General features: G+C 35.1%; 1 protein-coding gene across 1 annotated transcript; it reads left to right on the top strand.

Annotated features, from left to right (window-relative positions):
• Positions 1-22,712: 22,712 nt before the first annotated feature.
• Positions 22,713-24,212, top strand: LOC145628409 (uncharacterized). The gene is made up of 3 exons (XM_081680708.1): positions 22,713-22,979; positions 23,206-23,628; positions 23,727-24,212. Exons 1-3 carry the CDS (start codon positions 22,713-22,715, stop codon positions 24,210-24,212), a joined length of 1,176 nt encoding a protein of 391 aa, XP_081536834.1.
• The last annotated feature ends 308 nt before the right edge of the window (positions 24,213-24,520 follow it).

Raw genomic sequence — 24,520 nt, 5'->3', positions numbered from 1 at the left:
AGATTGCGCTGGCCAAGCCAGCGCAACTTCTTGACTTGCGCTGATAAACGCCGAAAAAAAACGTACGTGTAATAGGAGTGGACTTCCCATGAAACCGTTTTTGTTAGGATCTCCTCTAAGGAGATTCAAGCACAGAACGGTTTCTGCCAAAACCAAAGGAGCGGGTGAATGACATCCCTCTATTTGCTCTACTATGGACACCATTGAATAATCTCCGTATTCTTTGCCTGTCCTAAGTAAACAATTAACAACAAGACAATAACATAAAGCACGAATTTTAAAACGTTGTTTAGTCATGTTGTCACGAGGGACGATGAAGTGTTCAATAAATTGAATTAAATTCACACCTTCTTCAGTTCCTATGTTGGTCATATCATTGTCGGACAAACCAAAAAATCTTTGGAATATAGGTTTGGGATCCGACAAGGTAGGCGAATAAGTCACAGGGAGAGTGTTTGTAGGGAAACGTAGCAAGGCCTCAAACTCACCAGGAAGGGGGACAATTTCATCCCCTCTAAACAAGAAAAGATGGTGGTTAGAGTCCCAATGGTTGACTGCGGCATGAAGAAAATCAAAGTTAACCACTTAATGCATATAATTCAATAAAGGGTCCAAGTGATAAGTTTTGAAAGCTAGTTTGTCCTCGGTTGAAAGGGAAGTGACCATTTGCTTCAAACGTTGTTCAAAGGTCTTCACCATTGTTAAAAAAAAAAAAAAAAAAAAGGAGAGAGAATAAGATTTTAGAGAGATTAATTCTTTTTAATTTCTTATGTTACTAAGCGAATGAATGCGAGATGATCAAAAGCCTACACAAAACCACGTTTAAATAGACCCAAGAGTGGCAAATTTTCGGCAAAGTCGACTTAAAGGAAAGTTTACTGACAGGTGGCACGCGCAACTCCTGAGTTGCGCTCGACACTCGCGTGCAACAAAATTACATGCGCGGGACAGCCGCGCGCAACTCACGAAGTTGCGCACGACTCCCCTGACGCGGGATGTAATTATGGTTAATTTCCGTATTTTGACTCATATATTGACGGAATCTTCACGAGATCTTAAGACGAATCATACGCTTGCCTTCTAACACTTTGTGTCCCTTTTCTTGCCTACTTTTTTATTTTCTTTTATTATTTTCTTGTTTTCTTTTATTTTTCTTTTTTCCATTGGATTCCTACTTTCTTTTTCTTTTTATTTTCTATTATTATTTTCCTATTTTTTATTTTTCTTTTTCCTTCTTTTTGCCTTCTTTTTTAGTTTGTTTATTTTTTTGAGGGGGCCGGGGTAAGTCGGGAACCCTTTCCCTCCCTCAAAAATTTGTTACGTTAATGTACACGCACAAAAAAATGACATATATACAAATGTGTCATATATATACAAAAAATATAGGTCCATCCCAATATCATGATTATATGGATGGCCTAAACGATAGCAAGTCATTATAACTACCCCAAAATGGGGGCTCCAAGACTTGTGAGATAGCAAGAATACGCATACCCCGAGACATGGGGGCTCCAATATCAATAAATAAAAACAAAATGAGATATTCATATCATTCGAGCTACTTTCGAGAATCGCCTAAACTACAAATGGTTTACGTAGATCTTGAGCCTTAAAATTTTCAAATGAATCAAAATGATATAATAATCATGTTGTTCCTTTGAAAACTAAGTTTGCAACTGAACTTGGCCATTAAACAGGTTACATACTTGAGCCATTTTCAAGTTCAACTTCAAAAACTAATCTTAGTGCATAATTGTTGTTTCAATACTTAAATTTACTTTAGAGATTAGAGAGTATGACTAGAACAAAGCATAAGAAACAAAATCATGATACATATTTGGTCATATGAAAGTTTAGTACTCAATCATTCATCATGAAAATTTTATCAAGACACTTTATTAACATAAGACAAACAATTTCATGAGTTAGAATGTAAACAAAAGACTCCTAAATTCTAAATTAAGGAGTCTTCATTTAAAATTATTCTCCATTGTTGCACACATTGGAATTTCGCAAGGAGGATAACATCTACTTTCTCGAGATTAAAAACAATGACAAAATTTGAACTTAAAAGAAAGAATTCGAATGCAGCAAGAATAGACGAAAATTTGAACAACATTTCATTTTTTCCGCTTACTTGTTCTAATGAATGATCAATATTGCTATACTTAGCAAATTTCTTTGTTAAAACTATGAATGGTCAAAAAACGATTTGAACACATTAGTTTAATCGTTTCCAAGATCCTAGTTGTTATCGTAATAAGACGAAACACAGGATTTCTAGACCCATTTCAAGCAACATGAAAGGGTCTAATTATTAAAAACAAACAAGTCATCGAAGTAACCCAACATTGGGGGCTACAATATTCGATAACATAAAATGGGGGCTCAAAAGCCCAAAGTATGGCCAAACTACTCTAGTTCGATGATGTCTTCAAGAATTCCCTAAACTAATTAGTTTTGTGCAAATCTTGAGATCACAGTTTTATAAGTGAATAATAATAACCGTCGGTTATTTTTATCATTGATAAAACCAATTTTGAAACTTACGCATGAAAAAATAAACATGAGTCGCAAGAAAAAATTCATGCTATTATAAAAGTTCAAAAATTCATTTATAATTTTAACGCATAATTGTTGTTCTAAACACTTCAATTTACATTAAAATTAACAAGTATAGTCTATGTGAGCAAAACAAAAGAGAAATAAAATTCAAGCACAAAATCAAAATTAGAACAAAAAAAAATACATAAATGCTTGACGTGCTCATACAGGATCAATACTTTACCACTTCACATGAAGATTGTTTCAATATATTTCTTAAACATGTCACAACGACAAACAAACAAATTCATGAAAACGAGTCGAATCAAAAACCCCCCAAATTCAGAATTTAGGGTTTAACGGTTTGAAAATCGCCCAAATTCAACCAAGAATGAACGAATTATGACAAATATGAATAAGGGACAAGATCTACTTCCTTTAGCTTCAAAAAACAAGAAAATCCGAGTTCTTTAGAGAGAGGAAGAAGCGAAAATCATGAAGAAAGGAGAGAGAAAACAAAATGAAAAATCGCGCTCAACGATTCTCTTTTTGCTGACTTAAATGTCGCGCACAACTGAATTAGTTGCGTGTGACAGACCAGCGCAACTCAGAATGATGCGCGCGCCTGGCAGTGCGACCTACTGAGTTGCGCGCGGATACTGGTCACTAAAATGACCAGTATCCGGATTTTGATCCGTTTGATCATTTTTCAACGGTTTTTGCTCGTTATTAGACGTAATGGCGCGCAAATTATCAAAATATTTTTTTAATTGCTTTGCATGTTGTAGTTTGTTTTCTTCTTTGTTAGTTTTTTGCATCATTCTTGCATGCACACCGTGCTTTGTGCCTTCCCCAAGCATACGTTTTGAACGTTTTTTGTAAGAGTGCCTTAAGACATTCCGTGGTGGTGCTTTACGTAAAAGCACCCATAGACAGGTTTGTCATTTTACTATACTGACGTTACAAATGTCCGAGTTTTCTTCTTTTTTCACGTCCGAAGCAAAAAGGAAGGCGTTTTCATGCAGCGTAAAAATGCAAATGGCGTATCGTACGGCGCAAAATTGTACGGCGTAGGTGATGCGTAAAATTTCACTCAGCCCAAGCTTTGCGAGATCTACCTCTCGGAACTAATAGGTAGAGAATTACTGTAGGCGTTAGCTTAACGAGTCGACAGGCGCGCCGAACCTTCAGGAACAGGCACTTCTTGAATGGGAGCAAATACCGTAGTTAGTGAGATTACTAACTTACCGGACAGTTAGGGTGTCGAATCCATCCCCTGTATAAAGAAGCGACGAGAAGATGTCACGCCTATGTAGTCATGTGCCCCCAGTCCTGAGACACATGTACTCATCTTGTGGACAAAACTGATGAGAGAGTTGTTGACTTTCTTCCCTCTCACTAAATTTGGATATATGCCTCCAGTCCTGAGACATGTATTTCTATCGTGTGGACGTCCGGCTCGAATACCGGACCATTTCGGCTCGAATACCGAAAACCCCCTTTTTCATCTTTTACTTTGTTTAAGTCAGGCTAAAGTTTCAATGACATATCGAGGGACTTTAGAACAACGATGACACGATTGAGAGGAAATCCTCCCCTTTTATTCTTTTATAACCGATTTCTTCTCATGACCTAACATCACCTAGAATACTTTTACTTGTAAAAGAGTTCTAAAATTGCAAACGATCAATCTAGATTCTTTAGCGCGTTAAGACTAGGAAGGACTTTTTCTAGCCTTAATAGCTACTTGTTTTAAACACTTAGCGAACCAAGGATTGTTTCGACATCCTTAAACATTACTGAAAGATTCACTATCCTTAGAGAACTTTGCAGAATGAGTCTCGAATTTATTTCCTTGACTACTTTAATCATCGTCTATTCTAGACTCGATCAAAGTAAGGGCTAACTGTAGACATTTACTTTTGGCTTCCTGTCCCGACAGGAAGTGCAATGACGATAAATAAAGCAATCTTCATGTTGGATAAAAGTGAAGAATACTTATGGATAACTGGTTAAGCCACAAAACACAAAAGACTAGCCCAAATTAAAGAAAAGCCAAAACAAAGGTCCAATTAACTAAACGCGATCATAATTAGGCTTAAGCCCGTGATTAAACCCTAATAATGACGGATTTAGGAGCGCCTAGGTTAAAACTTATTGTTGTCGCGGAAAAAGCCGCGAGCATCTCACAAAGTCGCGCTATGCTGCCGCGCGCAACTATTTCAGTTGCGCGCGACACCCAGCGCAACTCCCAGAGTTGCGCTGCAGAAGATTTGTAATTATTCGGAAATTATACGGAAAATATAAAATTGAATCATACCATAAAGCCGCGCGCAAGACCAATAGTTACGCTGCACATAGCAGCGCAACTCTATAACTTGCGCTGGGTTGTCGTGCGCAACTTCATCTGTTGCGCACGACACCTGCTGCGGCTGATTGCTCGAAACCCTAAACCTAATTCTTCTCCATAAATACCAGCTTAAACCAAGGCTTCAACAAACAGAAATTAACCTAAAAACTCTGGTGAAATAACTTATGAACTTGTGCAACCTAGCCCTCTTATCCTAAACACTCACCCTTTCGATACTTTGTTACTACGGTGGAGGTTCCCCAACAAGAGGGTGTGCAATTAGAAGTGGTAAATTCCCGAGCACTTAGTTAAATCACCTTTTTTTTTTTCTTGTTTAAAAGGACTTTAATTAATTAATTAGTGTTGTTTGATCACTTTTAAAGTAATTAATTAATCAATTCCACATAGTTTCTTGCATTAAATAAAGACTAGAATTGAATTAAATAATTTTTGGTTGATCACCTAAGCCAAGGCGAATCTTGTTTATTTATTGTTCTTTCACGAATACTATTTAATAAGAATAACGACTTTGCAATGTAATTCCTACGTGAATTAATGCTTGTAAATAAAATCAACTAACATATTTTTAGGTATCGCGTTGCATATATTGTTTGGTGATGAAATTGTGAAAAAGGAAGAGCTAGTAGAGGCCGTACTAGGGCTAGGATGACGATTTCCCTCTAAAAGGAACATTATCTTAGTACCCTCACTCCCGAACTCATTTCTGTTTTATAGACCAATTTGGGCATGGGTAAACTTATGATTTGTGTTAATTATTCCATGAACTCCACATGGAAGAAAGGCATGAACGAGGTTTATGAGTTTTTTCTAAAACTCATTGCCGACTCCTACTTGTTTCTTATAAAAAAGCGTGATGATGGAATCAATTCTAATTCAAGGTCCCCCAAACAGTCAGGAATTCAAATCCTACTACACCTTAACAAGTGTAAAGTCCAAGGCTTTTAAGTGGCCAAGGGCATTTAAGGAGAGTACCCCTTACAATAGAATCACCCTCCTTACAGTGTGCATTGTAATATGATCGTGCGACTCGAAAATGCAAAAAAACAAAAAATTTCCGTCATTTTTGTGGAGGCTACCGACTTTCTCCCGAAAAAGAAAGACGCAAAAAAGAATCGAAGTTTAGTTTTTGAAGGTGCATGTTAAATGAGCTTAATCAAATGTTGTACTGTGCAAGGACTAATTCATCCTAGGCTTTCTCAATTGTTGACTCCATGATAATGAAAGTATTTAGGTGACTTAGGCACAGAGGCTAAGTACTTCATACTTTGTGATGCAATGATGATTGATCTTGATATGACAAGGCATGCTTCAGCGTTGTGTTAAGATTTCATGATAAAGGGTTCCTAAGGGAAGTATATTTGGTCATGTATCTATGCACTGTGTGAAAGTGACACTAAAGCTAGGCTTCAAGGGCTAAGTGTGTGGGAAAATATTATCTTTAGAAGAGTCAAATAATAGAAACTCTTAGGCTAGGTAAGCTAACGATGTAAGGATCAAGCCCCCAAGTCTAGCTCTAAATGAAAAGGGACGAGCATAGGATATCTCTTGATATGATCATGGTGTAAGTGTGTGAATTTGAATATGAATGCATTTTTATTACGTCCGCACCTCGATGTGAGGTTGCCTACGTATCCGTTAGGAATCAGGCCGAACGTAGCTCTAGCCGAACCTCGCACAAGTGTGTGTATACCTCAAAAAGGTCTTTTTAAGGGTTGTAACGTGGTTAGGCTAAAGGTTTGAAGAAGAAGGGGATAAAGGCTCAAGACCCTAGATAAGCCCCCAAGGTGTGCAACCTCGCTTTTGAATCTCTATATTTTTATGCTTGAGTTTCTACTCTTTTTTAGCTCTATTTTATCTTGTGCTTTAGCATCTGTTTCATTTTTATAAGTGTGGGCAATCCCGATCATGCGGTCTATCACTCGCTTGGCATTCATGTTTCTCAGGCACGGTACCGAGCACTCGATAAGAGACGCAATCTAAGACGTGTTCATATCAAAGATATTTTCATATCAAAGACATTGGAACACTTGCCCTTTTGTACACTTTTATTTATTTATTTTTCTATTTTTGCTGTTTTAATCTTTTGAAGTCACTCAAGCTTTTTATGAAATTGAAAACTGCATAAGTTGCACACTATTCCATCCCAAGGTTAGGTAGACGTAGGTTGAAGAAAGAAAGGTCTATCGTTAGACGAGGCTCAAAGTGGTTTATCAAGAAAGGATTGTAAATTAGAAAGGTGAAAGGTAATATGATGTGGCTACAAGGGGTGCCTCAAATCAATGGTATACCTTGTGCTTAGTTTGACATAGATTTTTTTTTATTTTTTTTTTTTTTGGGAAATGCAATAATCATATGCAAGAAAATAAATGCTCATTTTATTAAAAGGGAAAAAGAAAAAACCTACAAAATTAATCTAAGGAAAGTAAAAGGTGGCTATGCTAGACTTATTGGGGAAAGGAAAAAATGAAAAAGAAATAGAAAAGGAGGTCATGAAATCTTGTCGTTGAAGCTCGCCTCTTGTCTTGTATCGTTTGCTTCATCATCTCCCAGTCTTCTCGCTAGCTAGAGGTAATGGGATCTTGTTGGCTTCTATGAGATCTTAAATGAGATTTTGAAATCTGTAACATTCATCAATAGTATGACCATTTCCTTGATGGTACTTGCAATAGGAATTAGGATCCCATCTTGAAGATCGCTTTTCTGGCGTTGGATCCTCAATAGGGCCAATAGGTTCGATTAATCCTCGATCATAGAGACGATCAAAAGCAGCATCATAGGTCATTCCAATGGGTGTGAACTCTCTCCTGGGTTTCTTTTTATATCCTTGATTATCCATAGCTAAGACACCGTCATGGTCAAAGGTACTAACATTGTTACTAGAGTGGGCGTTTTCGAAAGAAGAAGGATTGTTGTTCTTCTTTCCTTTCCAGCCACTGTGGTTACTATTGTTAGTAGCTTTTTATTTTGCGAGGTCATCTTCGATTTCAATTCCGATGTCATAAACGGCCTTGAATGTATTCAAGTTGTGTTGATATTTTAAATGCTCCGAATACTTTATTTTCTTGTAAATTTTTTATGAACATCCTCACAGATTCTTTTTCGGAGGGCACCTCAATCATCTTAGCGGAAGTTTCCCTCCGCTTATTAAAGAAAGAAGTAAAGCCTTCATTCTCTTTTTGTCTTAGCATCTCAAGTTGTCTATAATCAGTTTCGACTTGAATATTACATTTATATCTATCAATGAAAGCGTTTACAATAGATTCCTAGGTAGAGATTTTATCTTTGTCAAGGGAGAAGAACCATTGTTGGCAAACGGTTTCAAGAGATAAAGAAAACAAGGAATAAAAGACTTTCCTTATCGATCCCCTTAATGTTCATTATAGTTTCAAAGGCTCTTAAGTGAAAATAAGGATTATCCGTTGCCTTGAACTGAGGGATGTCAGTGGCATTGAATTTCTGCGGAAGAAGCTCCTTGTCCACCGAGACCCTTTATGAGCTAATGCCCTGGAATTTATAGTCATTGGATATCTTGCTCAAGCTCTCTTGCATGAGCTCTATTTGTTGTTGCTTCACAGGATCATTGATTTGTAGGGTTAAAGTCTTTAACACCTCCGTCACGTCAACCATTTGCTTCTTAAGCTCATTGACTTCTTCTTGACTTGCCATTATCTTCTTAGCTTTTCTTTTTTGACCAACCGGTTTATAAAAAAGTTGTATTTGAATAAAGGTGTTGTCCTTGATTAATCGCCCTTCTCTCCTTGACCAAGTACTGTGGAAAGGGAAATTAGGGATATTCACTGTTAATTATTTGACTCAAACTCTATTCAACATGCAATAGATGAAAAGAGGTTGGAAGAATGAATATTGTGATATGGAGAAAGCATGTGGAAAATGGAAAGATGATGTAGATGGAGAGATGTGAAAAATTTAGGAATAGAATGTACCCCCAACTCAAATGACGGAAAAATCCAACTCATGCATGAACCTAAAAAATGGTCATGGTGCCATACACTCAAAGTGTGTGCTACGATTAGTGAGTGTAGTGAGTGTAGGTGACATGTTAAGACTCTTGTGTGAGACCATGTGGCTAGACTATGTGACTAGACTCAATTAAGGACTTAACAAAGGTACTGTTATTAACAAAATAATCGAATTGATTAGCAGACTGTTTAATTAGACTCGTCGTGATGACTCGAGCAAAATGTTGAACTGTCGCCGCACTCTGCAATGCAGCGCCAGACGATAGAGCTGTCGCCAGGCGTTGCATAAAATAGTGTGGCGCTATAGTCCAAATTGTGGCGCCATTAATGGAGCACTAATCTGGGACGGCTTTCAGTATTTTTACTCTACGGGATATGCCTAAAGTCGTACTAAGTCAATTCTGATCAAATTATCAGACTTTAATTATTCAAATTAATTAATTAATTAATTAATTAAACAAAGTCTTTTTAGTCATTAATCAGTTTATTATAGTCTTAAACACAAGTCAAACAAACGGTTAGGAAAAACACATAGATTATGCACAACAAATAATGCACAATTAGTCACGTAGACACAATATGATGCAATGAGTTCGCAACCTAACCATAGCTCTAGTTCTCTAAAGTTCGGGATATGGGTTAGTCAAAGAGGGTCCATGGTTAATTATCTGGATGCACCGCGCGGAAGCCTTACCTTTGGAAGGGTTGGCGCGAGTGGATGGGACACCGCGAGTTAAAATACTCGCTTCCAAGGTTTGGTGAATTCAACATTCTCGGATGTACCCTTTGTTGCACAGAGCATTCAATCAGGTAGATGGAGCATGAATTCCCAGAGGGTTATGTCCATATGTAAAACACATATGGGTTTTAGAAAAGTGAGAAAAACTTTATAAAGAAGTAGAATCGAGCAAACAATACTAAAAACTAGTCAAAATTAGAACGCATATTTCTGGCTCGGTATTAGAAGAACTTGGCGCCAGCTAACAGAGGTTGTCGCCACAATATGGCTCTGTCGCCTAGCAACACGAGTGTTACCTAGTGACAAACTCTTTTTTCTGGACGCCAGTTCCTACATGCCTCAGCAGCTTTCTGTGCTCGATAAAATTTTCTAGTTTCGCGCAACATTATTTCGATCCTAGTTGGGAAAGATATTCCTCAAATTTCCTACGTGTAAAAATCCTATGTTTTTAACTCATTACGGATGGTCTTTCAAATGAGATTTTTTTTTATGAATATGACAATAATGTTAATCAAAATTACGCACATGAAATACTTAGAACTTTTCGAGTCTCATCCACTCATTCTAAATAATTGCCAAAATAAATTTTAGGAATTGAAATAGAAATAGAAACCCTAAACCTGTTTATCTATGTTGGTTGAATATTAATGCACAAATAAACTATTATTGGCGATCACTTCAATTATAATCATATTAGCCCTCAACAAGATTATTAATTATCTTATTAAGCGTGATTACAAGTACAAATTCCATTTAAACATGCATAAAAGATGTGACCAAGAAATAACAATAAATATAATCAAGCAACATAATAATCAAATTATATATATGTTATCCATCAATTAACAAATAACGTGAAATAATTCATAAATTAACAATTTACGTGAAACAATTCGCGAATTAACAAATTACTTGAAACAATTCGCTAATTAACAAATTATGTTAAATTATTTAATTCGACACAACAATAATCATAATCATAATCATAATCATACTTATCATAATCATGTTAAAGTATAATATTAATAGCAAGATCATAGGCATGATACTAACAAGATTAGTAATAAACCCTAACATGTCACTAAACAATAAAAATCAAAGTTTTAGCCCAAACATGATACTAACATGCTATTAGAAAAGAAAATAGGAAGCATCATAACAATCATACTTGATTTAAGGAACTTATTCTTTATCCTAAACATGATACTAGGAAGCAATAAAACATCCTAACATGATTTCTATATCATAATATCAATTAAACCATTAAATTTCTTACTTGGATGCCTCATATCTCTTTCCAATAACAAAATACACACGTTAGTAGCTTTAAGGAAAAATAATAAAATAAAAAATTAAATTAAATAATTAAAATAGAGATTCGGGACTAAACCCTCAGAAATTAAAACCTTTCACGTCTAGGGAAAAGGCAGCTTCGAACTTGGCTAGGTGTGTCTAGTGCTAATGTATGAGGAATTTTGTTTGTAAAAGGGTTGGCTTAGAAAGAGGGAGAATCAAGAAATTTTTTATGAGAGTTGATTAGATTTGATGGTAGAAATTGATGATTGTTGATGGAAATTGATGATTGAAAAAAAGAATTTTTGGAGGCTATTTATAAAGAAAATCAACCGGATATGATAAAAAACGAATCAGAGTTTCGAAAAGAATAAAACACAACTCTGTCGCCAAACACGTGCCTGTCGCCGGACGATAGAGCTGTCGCCAGACGCCAGGACTGTCGTCAGACGCTGCAATCAGTTTTTCCACGTGTTTTCTTATTTTGATAAAATTTAAGCGTACGAGAGGGTAAAACTGTAATTTCCTTAAAAACACTTCTTTTATTCTAACTAAAACTCTAAAAAGTAAATTAAAGTCAATTTATCAATGCTAATCAAATTAGAATTCAAAAGAACCTTCTAGAAGATTCTAGAAGACTATAATCAATTCTTATCGCATTAAGAATGATAAACCATAATAGGCCCTCCTCTAGATCATTGGGCCGCATATAACAATCAAACCGGGCCCAGTTTAGTAATTTGGTCATAACTTCCTCATTATTCATCGGAATTGGGCTTATAATATATCGTTGGAAAGCTCTTTTCGAACTCGACCCAACTACACTATTATTGGACCCTTGCCGTGGACCAAACCAAACTGGATTGGCTGTTTTCATAAAATAGGTTTTCAAAAAAGAGAAAGAAAAGAAATAAAAGCTAACCGCAACACTAGACTTTCCACACTTTCACTTCATTCGATTATGATACAACGTGAAAGGTACTCATCACTGGGTTTGGTTTTGGGGAGACACAAATGGGGGTCTACCGTAGGGTAGGGGTTCTGGTGGTTGTGGGTGGTGATACGGGTGGTCATACGGGCAATGTGGGCTTGTGGTGTGGGCTGGTGGCGTGGGTTGGGGGCTGGTGGTGGGGGATGGTAGTTGGTGGTCTTGGCTGGTTGTGGGGGGTGGACGGGAGGTGAGAGGTTGTTTTTTATTATTATTTTCCGACGGAATTTGGTGCCAGAAAATCTTATCCGACGAATATATTCCTTCGGAAATTCCGTCGGAACAGTGTTTCCGACGTGTTCCGACGGAATTTTCCGTCGAAAGAGTCTTTTTTCCTACCAACCATTTTCCGACAACCACTTCCGACGGAATTCTGTCGGAAACCCCTTTTCCGACGGATTTTAGGGTGTTTTTGACGGAAATTTTCCGTCAGAAATGGGCTGTTTTCTAGTAGTGTAGGCCTCTACCAATCCCTTTCTAAAGACTTTACAACAGAAACAAAATACTCTATCAAGTTCTTTAGAATAGACAAGCCAATCTCTATCACATTTTTCCCCATTTGATAAAACTCTAGTATACAAATTAGCCGTAAAGCATCTAGAGAATTTATCTTTAGGGCCCTTCATAATTGAAAATTCTCTTTTAGGACCTTTTGTCACTATTATATCTATCATTGGAAATTTTGTCAAGAACTACCAATTAAAGCGTGTGTTTTGAAAACAACTACCTATTAATTTTTTTTTTTTAAAGAACTACCACAAAGTTGTAAAAAGTTTAAGTAGCACTACCACTCTGATAATTCCAAGTAGAATATTTGGCATGTAGGTGTCACTTTTTACCTTTACCTCATAAAATCATCATCTAAATTGACTAAATTACCCTTCATAAAGGTAAAAAGTGATAAAAAATGAGACTCAAATATCAGAGATTCTAGTCAAAATTGTTAGAGTGGTAGTGCTACTTAAACTTTTTACAACTTTATGGTAGTTCTTTTAAAAAACTTTTTTAATAGGTAGTTGTTTTCAAAACACGTGATTTAATTGATAGTTATTGACAAAATTTCCTCTATCATTCTAGAATCAAGAGCATCCCAATTTCTAGGATCAAATATGTCAAACAAAAATTCAGATTTATTTGCTTATTCTACAGTATCATTAGCATTATCTTGCAAATCATCATTTTCATTATCAAAAACATTATTGATCGAAATCATCATCATGACCAATTTCAGGAACAAGAATTTCAATGGGCTCATCACTAACATTCTCAGGTTCATAATTTTCATTCTCCATATTAACAGTTTCAACATTAACATCCTTAACAATTGGATTTTCAGAACAACCTTGGGGCTCTTTTATCGGAAATTTATCAAGATCCCCTCTTTGAGATTGAATTAATTCCTCTAATTTTTTTCTTTTTATTCCGCTTCTCATCTCCAGAATTATACTTTCTTGTTATAGGAGGCATAATTAGAAGTATGATAGATAATTATTCAGTAATCAGACAAGTTATAAATTTAATTAACAAAAAAAAAAAAAGCTGAAACTCTGAAAGGATAGAAACAACCTAAAAAGTCCAGCAGACCGACTAGCAATATCAATCAAACACCACATTCAAACCTAGACACCCTGCGTTGAAAATTGCTATTTGTTGCTTGAAAATAGAAATCGAACAATTTGTATATTTCAATCTGTAAAATATATATATATATATATATATATATATATATATATATATATATATATATATATATATATATATATATATATATATATATATATATATATATATATATTCCTTAGTTAGAAATCCATTAATCAAACTATCCCAAATCGGCGAATCCCAACAATTAAGACTGTCGACAAATCCACAACCAAAATTCCAAAACAAAAAGATCAAATCTCATCAAATAATATATAAATCGTATTATTTTTTCTCCTAAAAATAATTTTGAGTTGGAGTTGTAGAACATTCTGAAATTGTTTGGAAATTTATAAATGGTAAAATAATTAGCCGTTTGAATGTTTGATAATAAACGCAAATCAAGAGAAGTAATGGTAAAGACTGAAAAATTAATTCTTCCATTGAAAATTGGAAGAGGAAAGTGAGATAATTACTAATTATTTTTGGGTAAAATAAGAAGGTTAATGGAAATTTCATATTCAAAGTAATGAAATTAAATTGGAAATTGGAATTTGGAAAGTTTGATATTGAAAATGGAAGGTAAATTGATGGAAAGTATATTGGAATTTGGAAAGTAAATTGATTGCTTGCGGAGTCCGGAGATAACATTGGCTTACTTTAGTGTTTCTTTTTCTTTTTTTTTAGGGTGGGCTTTAAGTAAAAATGGGCCTCATAAAATTGGGGCCCTTGTGCAGTAGGCCTGTTTGCACAGGTAGAGGGTCGGCCCTGCTCTTTAGGTTTGCTTTCTTGGCGAGATTAAAGTGAATTTGTTGAAACATAGTTTTTTCCACCTTGATAAAAGAAGAGAAAAATTACGTAGATTATTAGAGTTACTACTCCTACTATATATTATCATAGGGTCTTGGATTACTTTGCTGGACCGGTCAGCTACCTCCTTTTAGCCACTGAACCAAGCAACCAACCATGACCCCCCAAAACCACCAGCCCAGCAACCCCGACCCCTAAAACCACATGTAAAGCCAACCCCGACCCTAAAACCACCTGCCAGCCAATCTCGACCCCCCAAAACCTCTTGTAGTAACCGCCACCACCCGCAGCCACACCTTCACTGCGAGGTGTTTCGGGAGTGGGTTAAAGGGGGGTCGGTCGGCCGAATTAGGTGGTTAAGGAGGGTGTTGAAAGGGAGGGGGAGCACCAAAGCGACACTTCACGATTTTTTTTTCAGTTTTGGTTTTCCGACGAAGGAGGAAAGAAGGGAAAAGTGGTTTAGGGGGTCGACGGTGTTGTTTAGGGGGTTAGGAGTGTTAGCCGTTCCTTTTAGGGGGTTCAGGAGGTGGCACACGACAATTTTCGATGGGCTGGAGTTAGCCTAGGGTTTCACGGTACAGTGGTGGGGGTGGGTGGGAATGGTTTTATTTTCTTTTTTTCAAATTTTTTATTTTTTTTAAATTTTATTAGACCATTCACGTGCTGACATGTGGCTTTTTAAAAAAAAAATTAAATAAAAATTACCCTTCTAAGAGGTTATTGGTCATTGGGACCATTAGAGGCAAACATAGCCTATACTTAGGATTATTAGATAATAATCTTTAGTTGGGATTATTAAAAGTAAATCAGTCATAGTTGGTATTATTAAAGTGTATTTTTCCCCAATTTTATGTCAAGCACTATGCTTTTACAGAAATCTCTAATTTATTTTATTTATAGCCCTTTTATATTCAAATTTCATTTTTAATCTCCTAAACACAATGAATCAAGTATTCGAGTGTACGCTTTTGCAAAAGAGAGAGTCAACCTCACAAGACTAAAATGGTTTCCCTACCTTATCCTTACTAGGAGATTGCGTTTATGAATAGTGCACGGACCTATATGTCCTTCTAAATGTTTATTTACGTTCTTACCCCCATATGTAATATCTTACATTTATGTCCTTCCACGTATACAAATGTAATGAGTGTTGAGATTTCTCTCTCCTTACATTTATGCATTTTTTTTTTTTGAAAAAATATTTATGCACTTTTATATTATGTATGTATTTATAGTTTTTTTTTTTACTTCACCACCAAGAAAAAACACGAAATTGTTTTAACCACCAACTAAAAATCTAAAAATTGTTTTTAATTTCATCATATGCTGTCAAAATAACCATTAAATCTAACCAAACTAAAAAGAATTTTTTTGGTTTTCGTGTCAAAAAATGTTCTTTAATGTTTTTGGGCTCAATTTAGCATTTTAAGTTTGATTTGAGGTCCAAATTGACTTGTAATTATTGTACATACCTTATTTTTCCTACTAAAAATACCTCGGTTTGCATGACCTACACAAAACGAGGCATTTTCGATAATGTTTGTCAATTCTGACCTCAAATCAGGTCCAAAGGACCAAATTGACCCCTAGAACCTCAAAACAATATGTTTTTGACATGAATATCGAATAATTTTTTTAAAAAGTTTTTTACCACCAAACTTTTAAATTGTTAAATTTAATAGTTCTTTTGACACTAGTGGTGAAAAACAATTTTATATTATAGGTAAATTTAAAGTTCACCTCATCAAAATTAATAAGATGAATCATTAGATATACGAAATTTGAAAGATCTTTCTACTCAACTAATTAAATTAAATGGAAAATGAAATAATAAATTTAAAATGAATGATATTTAATGGGGGTTATAGTTTAATTGCATGATAACTTTATCTACTACACAAGCAAAATGTTGTTTATTTATGAAGGTCAAAAATAACAACTTACACATAATTGTGTTTAAATGATCAGACATTGAGACCAATGAAATGAATATGATGATTATAGCAAAATAGATGTATTAGAAAGAAAGGAAACCAAACTGACTACGATGAAACATGGAAAAAAAGCAAGAAGGAAGTGAAGGGAACTATCAAGGGTTTAAATGCTACAATTGGGGCAGCAAAAAGCTTTTTTTTTTTTTTTTTTTTTTTTTTTTTTTTTTTTTTTGTGCATAACCAAATCCACGTTTTTGGAAGAAAGTTGTCAATCAATGCAAGCTGATATTTTCTCTATGCCTGAATGTTAATGTTTATGCGAGTTAAGTGTAACTGTTTCTATTTTTTAGTTTCATATAATTAATCCCATATATATATATATATATATATATATATATATATATATATATATATATATATATATATATATATATATATAGAGAGAGAGAGAGAGAGAGAGAGAGAGAGAGAGAGAGAGAGTAATTACTAGGTTGGGTGAGAGTATACACTTGTAAATAGTAAATGCTCCGGAAAACTTTTCCATTATTATATACATATGCTATAATGCTAAATTACTTCTGTTTGTATATAATATGTGCTCTAATGATTTTTGAATAGTATTTAATCTATTCCTAATTAAGTTTATGGATGTTGTTGCAATATTGCACTGTTGAATAATTGCATAGATGTTTCATGAGGAAAAGTTGTGCAGGAAAAAATGAAAACTTTAAACACAACCCAATATACACATTCCATTAATTTATCAAACTATTTTCCCTAAAAAACCAATGTCGTAAAGAGTTTAAACACAATCAATATATACATCAAGAAAGGGCAAGTCATTCCGCGCGCATCGTGCGTGTTGGCTGCCCTATTATCTCAAAAATCATATGACGACAAAAGAAGTAGTCTATTAATCCCTTAACCTTATACTACGTACCATTTAACTCTTTCATCTTATATCAATATGAGATAGTTACTTATTTACTTGTGTTAATTGAAAAGACTAAACATACTTCAATAGTGTATCAATTTGCTCTAATAATAAAAGTCCGAGCAATCACTTAGCTTGTATAAGTATATGCAACACTTCATTTTTTTATTAGCAACCATTTCACTTTTTCTACTATTTATTTGATGGCTTTGAATTCTATTTTCAACTAATACAAACAAATTTTATTATGCAATTAATATTGTAATATGTTGTTAATTGGTTATAAGATATATTTTCATAATATCAGCGTTGTATAATTTATAATGTGCAATACAAAATAAAAGATATTACGAAGTAACGATTAAATTTCTGTATTGATAAGTGGGTCAAGTCAAACTCCTACAAATATTACGAGCTCGTAGCCAGGCGACGAAGGTCAGCGCTTGCCGACGACTCCGTCGTCTCGCGCTGATACAAAAGTCAACGCGTTTTTCCACGTGTAATTACCTTTAACACCGGTTGCAGGTAATTAAGCGTCCGAGCAGTTTTTAAAATCAGATTTAATATATTTTAATCTAAATAAAACATTTTTTAAAAATAATAATTAATAGGCCCTCCTCCAGATCATCGGGCCACCTTTGAAAATCATTGGGCCTAATTTAATTTAATCCATAACTTCTTCAGAAGTCATCGAAATTGGGCCTATAATATATCATTGGAAAACTCTTTTCAAGCTCAACCCAATTACACTATTATTGGACCTTTATTATAGACCAAATTAAATTGGACTTGCTATTTTTCATAAATAGGAGTAAGAAAAGAAATATTTTTAGAAAATAGAGAGAGAAACATCCTCTTCATTAGACTTTCCACACTTTTAGCTCGTTTGATAATCAAATGACGTGAAAGGTATTCATTATTGGTTTGATTTTGGGGAGACACATTTGGGTGTGTATACTAATATGTAGAAATAAATAATCAACTGCCAAAGTATGTATTTCGTAATCGTTTTTAAGCTAATTTAAAAACGTTGGCTAAAGTGTGTATTTTCTAAGCAACTATTCTTGATGAATGTATCTGAGGTGGTGGATGCTCTAAGCAACTGTTCACCTCAAAAATTTCCTTAGAACGAGATGTATTAATTGAAGTATCAAAAGACATAATTTATACAGTTATTGCTAACAAACATGTCAAACAAATTAACCCAGAATAATTTAAAACATGAGTTAAGAATGTCAAACATTGTTGTTAAAACAATGTCAAAATGATTTAACCCAGAACAAATCATAATGACTTGATCCATGGTGATTGTCCCTTTGTTGTCTTCAACAAGTGTTAGATGTCAAATGTCTAGCTAATACATAATATAAAAGAGAGAGAAAATACTAGGAGAGAGAGCTAGGTGTTTTTGACCTATGTCAGAAGAAGAGTGAAGAGCAATAAACGCTACCTAGCTAATGGCCGTCATATGACGTTAGATCCTACGAGGCAATTGGTAAACTAACGTGGAAGCTTAGTCATTGTAGATTGCCAATTCATCACAAGAAAGTTACCATTACATCCTCATAGTAAATGATTGAAATACCGTAAACGCCCCTAGATTGACAAAATTTGTTAATCATGAAGATCAACATGGATTTTCCCATACTTCTCATATTCCCTGCAAAAATTGACAAAACCCATAGCCACACTTACTCCATTTATCTGTGAACAACCATAAAAAATGAAGGAGTTTCTAGCGTGCCACGCAACCCAAGGAAGACTAGCAAAAGTCATTAATTGAGATTTGTCAATCCTCTGAACCAGCCAGCAGAAAAGAGCAGCAAAAGAATCCGGCGGAGCATCCCTCAACAAACTCAAAAAAGTACTATGCTGCCAAATAGGTTCAGAGAATTTACAGTAGAATAGAGCGTGCATAATTGACTCCCTAGCAGCTCCACAAATAGGACAGGTTCCAGAAGGTCCTATATGCCGAGAGAAAAGCACATCCATCACCCCAAGCTTCTAGATTAAACACATTTTTAGTACATGATAATTATGGAGGACCCTATTATCACTCAAATGATAATGAAAGTTTGATTAAAGTCATAAAACACTATACTAGTATACTGACGGAGTAATTTTTTCAAAAACCAAAAATGTCGATATGATGGAGTTGCCCTTAAAAGCCATGCCACAACACAAATAAACCATCCAATTAAAATTAAAAGAAAAAAAAATTGGGGGAAAGCAGTTGAAGGTGTTGATGTTTAGCCAGCCCATGGGTCAAATAAGGTAAATACAATTTTCTCTTATTGATTAACAAGAGTATCTCAAGAGGGTATATTCGTAATTTCAGACAATAAGTTAGGGTTAATATTGTAATTTGCCAAAGAAAATAAAGAATTGCAGCAGAAGACTAGAGCTTTAATGGAGGTATCAACAATTTTAATGGAGAATGAAGCAGCTTCAATGGTGTAATCGAAGCTCGCGAATATCTTTAATGGAGGAGGATGACAAACCTACCCTTTTGGGGTTAACCATGCCCTTATTTTTCTATATTTTCTTAGGGTTTTCGTTTTAATTTGGCGGCAGCCGCCGGAAACGCTTCAATGGAGGTAAAACGGTAATTTGCAATCTGCTTCAATGGAGGTGAAACTCTGGTTCGCATCTGCTTCAATGGAGGCGCTAGTTTGCGATCTGCTTCAATGAAGGACGGAGAAAAGCAGCGTGATTCACGAGGTAGACAACCCAGATGAAGTGGGGAAGTGGAATACAGAGAACTAAAAGTACAGCAAAATAATATTAAAATATTAAAATAATTGATTTTATTTACTAAAGTGTCATTTTGAGAAACAAAGTTGTTAATCAATAAGAGCAACTGGGGCTAGCCCCTAACAAACTTGCTGGAAGAGGCCACATTGTTTTGTTGAGTGCAACTAGGGCGTATAGCAACTATTTATTTGAAATGCATATAGAGGTCACACAAATAAACTTGTCGGGCAAACTGGTAAATTCACATAATTTTTTTTTATTTTTTATCGTTTCAGTAGTACTTTTAATGTACCATTATACTTATAGTGGTATTTTCAATATACTATTATGTATGTAATTTATACTACTAGAGTATAGGTTGTATTAGTAGTACTATTTATAGCCATTATAATAATAGTGGTACAATATTTGTACAACTAGAAAGAACAAAAATTAATCACTCTTTTATCTTATAGCTGTTACTCCCTCCGTTTTTAAATACTTGCTCCACTTTCTTATTTCGGCCGTTTTTTAATACTTGCTCCATTTCCTTATTTGGAAAGTTTTTACAATATTTAACTAATTTCTTTCACCTAGTGGGCCCACCACATATTTTATCTCCTCCAATCCTCTCCACTACTTTTGTTTTTTACAGTTTTTTTTTCTTCCATTTACCCCCACTACCTCCATATATTATTATTTTCTCCAATTTCTCCTAAAACTCCGCGCATAGAGAAATGAAGCAAGTATTTAAAAACGGAGGGAGTATTTACATGTCATATAAATAGCAGCTGTATTATGCGCCAATACTTAACTCACATTGTTACTCTTTTGCTACCAAACAAGGTAACACCAAAGATTTGTAACAATTTAACCCCTGAAACCCGTCACAAGTCACAACTACCACCAATCTGTTCGTCTTCTCGTCGTCCTCTTCTTCTAACCCCTGTCGTGCTCCTCTTTTTCTTCCTTCATCAAAATGGCCTCAATCCCTCTCGCGGCGGAACAAAACGAAACCCTAGTAGCAAAGAGTGTCAAGTAGGGTCATATCAACCCCTAAAGGGAAACATGTTGACAAATTATGGTGAAAAAGATAATGGACTGGCTTTGTATGACTTATTATTATTATTATTATTATTATTATTATTATTATTATTATTATTATTCATCAATATGTTGAGTATTTATACAACTAGTATCATAAGATAGAAAAAATATTCCTAAAAGATATACTACTATAAGTCTAGGAAATTTGGCTAAAAGGTACTTATATGTTTACCTTTTTGTGAAAAAGGGCCTTATATGTTCAAAGTGGTGAAAAAAGCCCTTATAAGTTACTTTTGTTGTGAGGAGGGACCTTGACATCGGAATATGACCGCTGACTTCACTTTTCCGGCATTGACCATCATATAATATGCACGTGATGTTTTAAAATTGTCATTCCCTTCTTTTTTTTCTCTTGATTTTAAGGAAAGAGAAGGGATTTTGAGAGAAAATTTGGGGATAGTAAGAGAGAAAATGTGAAAACGTGGGGAAATAATGAACGAAAAGGTCTTTTTAAAACATCACGTGCCACGTGAGTGATGGTCAACACCAGAAAAGTAAAGTCAATGGTCATATTACGATGTCAAAGTCCCTCCTCACAACAAAAGTGACTTATAAGGCCTTTTTTCACCACTTTGAACATATAAGTTCCTTCTTCACAAAAAAGTGAATATATAAGTATCTTTCTAACAAATTTATTATAAGTCTATAATCATGAACCCTAAAAATATATTTTCTCTTAATGATATCTACGGAAAATAGATATATTTTCCGATATCTTATGTGTCTAATACTTCTTTTTGCGACAGAAATTTTAATGGCATTGTTGTTAAGGAGGAGGAAGAAAGTGGGATGGACTGTAATGGAGGAGGAAGAATGGAAGAAGAAAGGAAAGAAAGTACAAACTTGCCCGTAAATAAATAAGTAAAATGTCTTATTCACCTCTTCATATACCAATTTTAATATATCAAGCTGATCAACATATGATATACTCCCTCCGTTAATAGTTATGTGCAACTTTGCACATGATTACGGTTACCAAGGCAAAAGATGGAGGGCAAAGATTAGAGGGAGTTAAGGGAGTTAATTAAAGTGAGTGGAGGGATAAAGCTGGTCCCCCCCCCCCCCACTTGCAAAAATGGAGGGGAAATCATATTTTTTTTTGGAGGGGTTTCTTTCCCCCCCCCCCCCCCCCCCCAAAATTTCACAAAAATTTTGAATTTGGGAAATTTAAAATTCCCTTTTACTTTTTAAAAAAAAAAAAAAAAGAAGCTAAACTACCAAGTTTTCTGATTCCATATCAGCATTTATGAGGCTTATAAATAGCAGCCTCCATCATTCATGAAGCGTTGAATGCTTCTCAATAATTACATAACCATGTTTGTTCAAAAGCTAGATGAAATCCGCCAAAAGTTAGCACTAATTACATACGTTTAGCCCATATACAACCCAAAAAATTACTCCTAATCTAAAATTAGTGCTAAACTGAAGTTAGTCTTCAAATCATCAAGGCATCATCTTGAGGGCAGCATCATCTCATCAAAAACCTTCATCAGCCCACCCCCCTTCACCATCTACATCAATCTACAAGTGAACAAAAGAAACAGAAGACATGGCAGCAATAGATGAAGACCCTTTTTTCGACAACACTTAATTTCAGAGAAAGAAATTGCAGAGTTGTACTATGATTATGAAGACCAGATGCAAGATGCAGATTTTGAAGCATATAACTCAGACAATGAGAACATGCAAGAAGAGGCAGAAATAGAAGACACAACCATTAACAACAACAATCAAACTCAGCAAGATGAAACACAAGCATCATTGTTTGAAGAAGGGACTCACCAACCAAACAGAAAACAGCTTAACATGCATCAAAAGAGAGAGATTGTGGATGCAACGCTATTGAAAATGCAAGATGGTAACCTACCAAGAGGCTACAAGGTGGAATTATCAATCAAGTTCAAGGTTCATAAATCAACAATCACAAGACTTTTTAATGAAATAAAAAGGTAGATGGCAGAAGGGAATTTGATTGATGTCAGGTCCAAAAAGATAGATAGGCAGGATAAGTCCAAAGCCAATGGAATTTTCTGATGAATTCCTACAGTCAGTCCCACTGCACTTAAGGCAGACAGAAAGATCATATGCTGCAGCACTCAATATTTCACATGTTACTCTTCATTATTTGTAGAAAAAGGGGAGAATCAGAACACACACAGCAAGCAGCAAGCCAGCACTAACATCAGATCACAAGGTGGCAAGAATGAAGTGGGTTTTGTCTCACATAAACCCAATCCAAGGGAATGAGAGCCCCACATTTGATGACATGAAGTATTCCATCAACATTGATGAGAAATGGTTTTATCTAAACCCAGATAAAAGGAGATTTTATCTGCTACCAAGTGAGGAAGATCCCTATATGGCTCAACAATCAAGGAGGTTCAAATTAAAAGCTATGTTCATGGCCATTATAGGGAAGCCTATTTATGGGAGAAATGGGGAACTCCTACATGATGGGAAATATGGGATATTCCCATTCACACAGCAAGAAAGGGCAAAGAAGTCAAGCAAAAACAGACCAGCTGGCACATTGGTCACAAAAGCACTTCAAAATGTCAACAGAGATGCAATAAGAGACATGTTACTTAACAAAGTCATACAAGCAATAGTGTCAAAATGGCCAGCAAGTTTGCCCAAAAATTGGTGATTCAGTGGGATAATGCAAGGCCACATCAAATACCAAGAGATGAAGAGTTCATTGCAGCAACACAAGCAAATGGATTTAACATTGAGTTTGTGTTCCAACCAGCACAATCACCAGATTTGAATGTGTTAGATTTGAGTCTGTTTAGATCTATTCAATCTTTGCAATATCAATCTTTTCCAAAGAATGTAGATGAGCTTGTTGAAAAGGTCATTGAGTCTTATAACAATTTCAAACCAGAAGTAAACAAGTACATTTGGGTGACATTACAAAGATGCATGATCAAGATTCTAAAGGCAGAAGGAGGGAACAAGTACAAAATCCCACATATGAACAAAAAAAAGCTGGAGAATTTAAGCATTCTCCCAAATCAGATTGAAGTGGACAGGAGTATAGTGGTGGAAGCTGTGGAATACCTGAACACAATGTTCAGGCTAGCACCCCAGGGAAATCATGAAGCAGTAACAGAAGACATGGAGGTAGATGCAGACTAGTTACAAAGACACACAGCCAACAACCAAACACTGCCACACATAACCACTTAGGAGTGAACAATGATATGTTAAATTTCACTTTTGTTTAGTTATTTTTTGGAACCAATTGTAGACACCCATTTGTGTCTCCCCAAAACCAAACCCAGTCATGAGTGTCTTTCACGTCGAATCATAATCAAATGAAGTGAAAGTGTGGAAAGTTTAGTGTTGCGGATAATTTTAATTTCTTTTCTCCTCTCTCTGTTTTTGAAAACTTATTTTAAGAAAACAGTCAATCCAGTTTGTTTGGTCCATGATATGGGTCCAAT

This window comes from Chenopodium album, chromosome 1 (genome assembly GCF_948465745.1).
Source record: "Chenopodium album chromosome 1, dcCheAlbu1.1, whole genome shotgun sequence".
Taxonomy (NCBI): domain Eukaryota; kingdom Viridiplantae; phylum Streptophyta; class Magnoliopsida; order Caryophyllales; family Amaranthaceae; genus Chenopodium; species Chenopodium album.
Note: the sequence above shows the minus strand (reverse complement) of the source record. Positions and strands in the feature narration are given on the sequence as shown.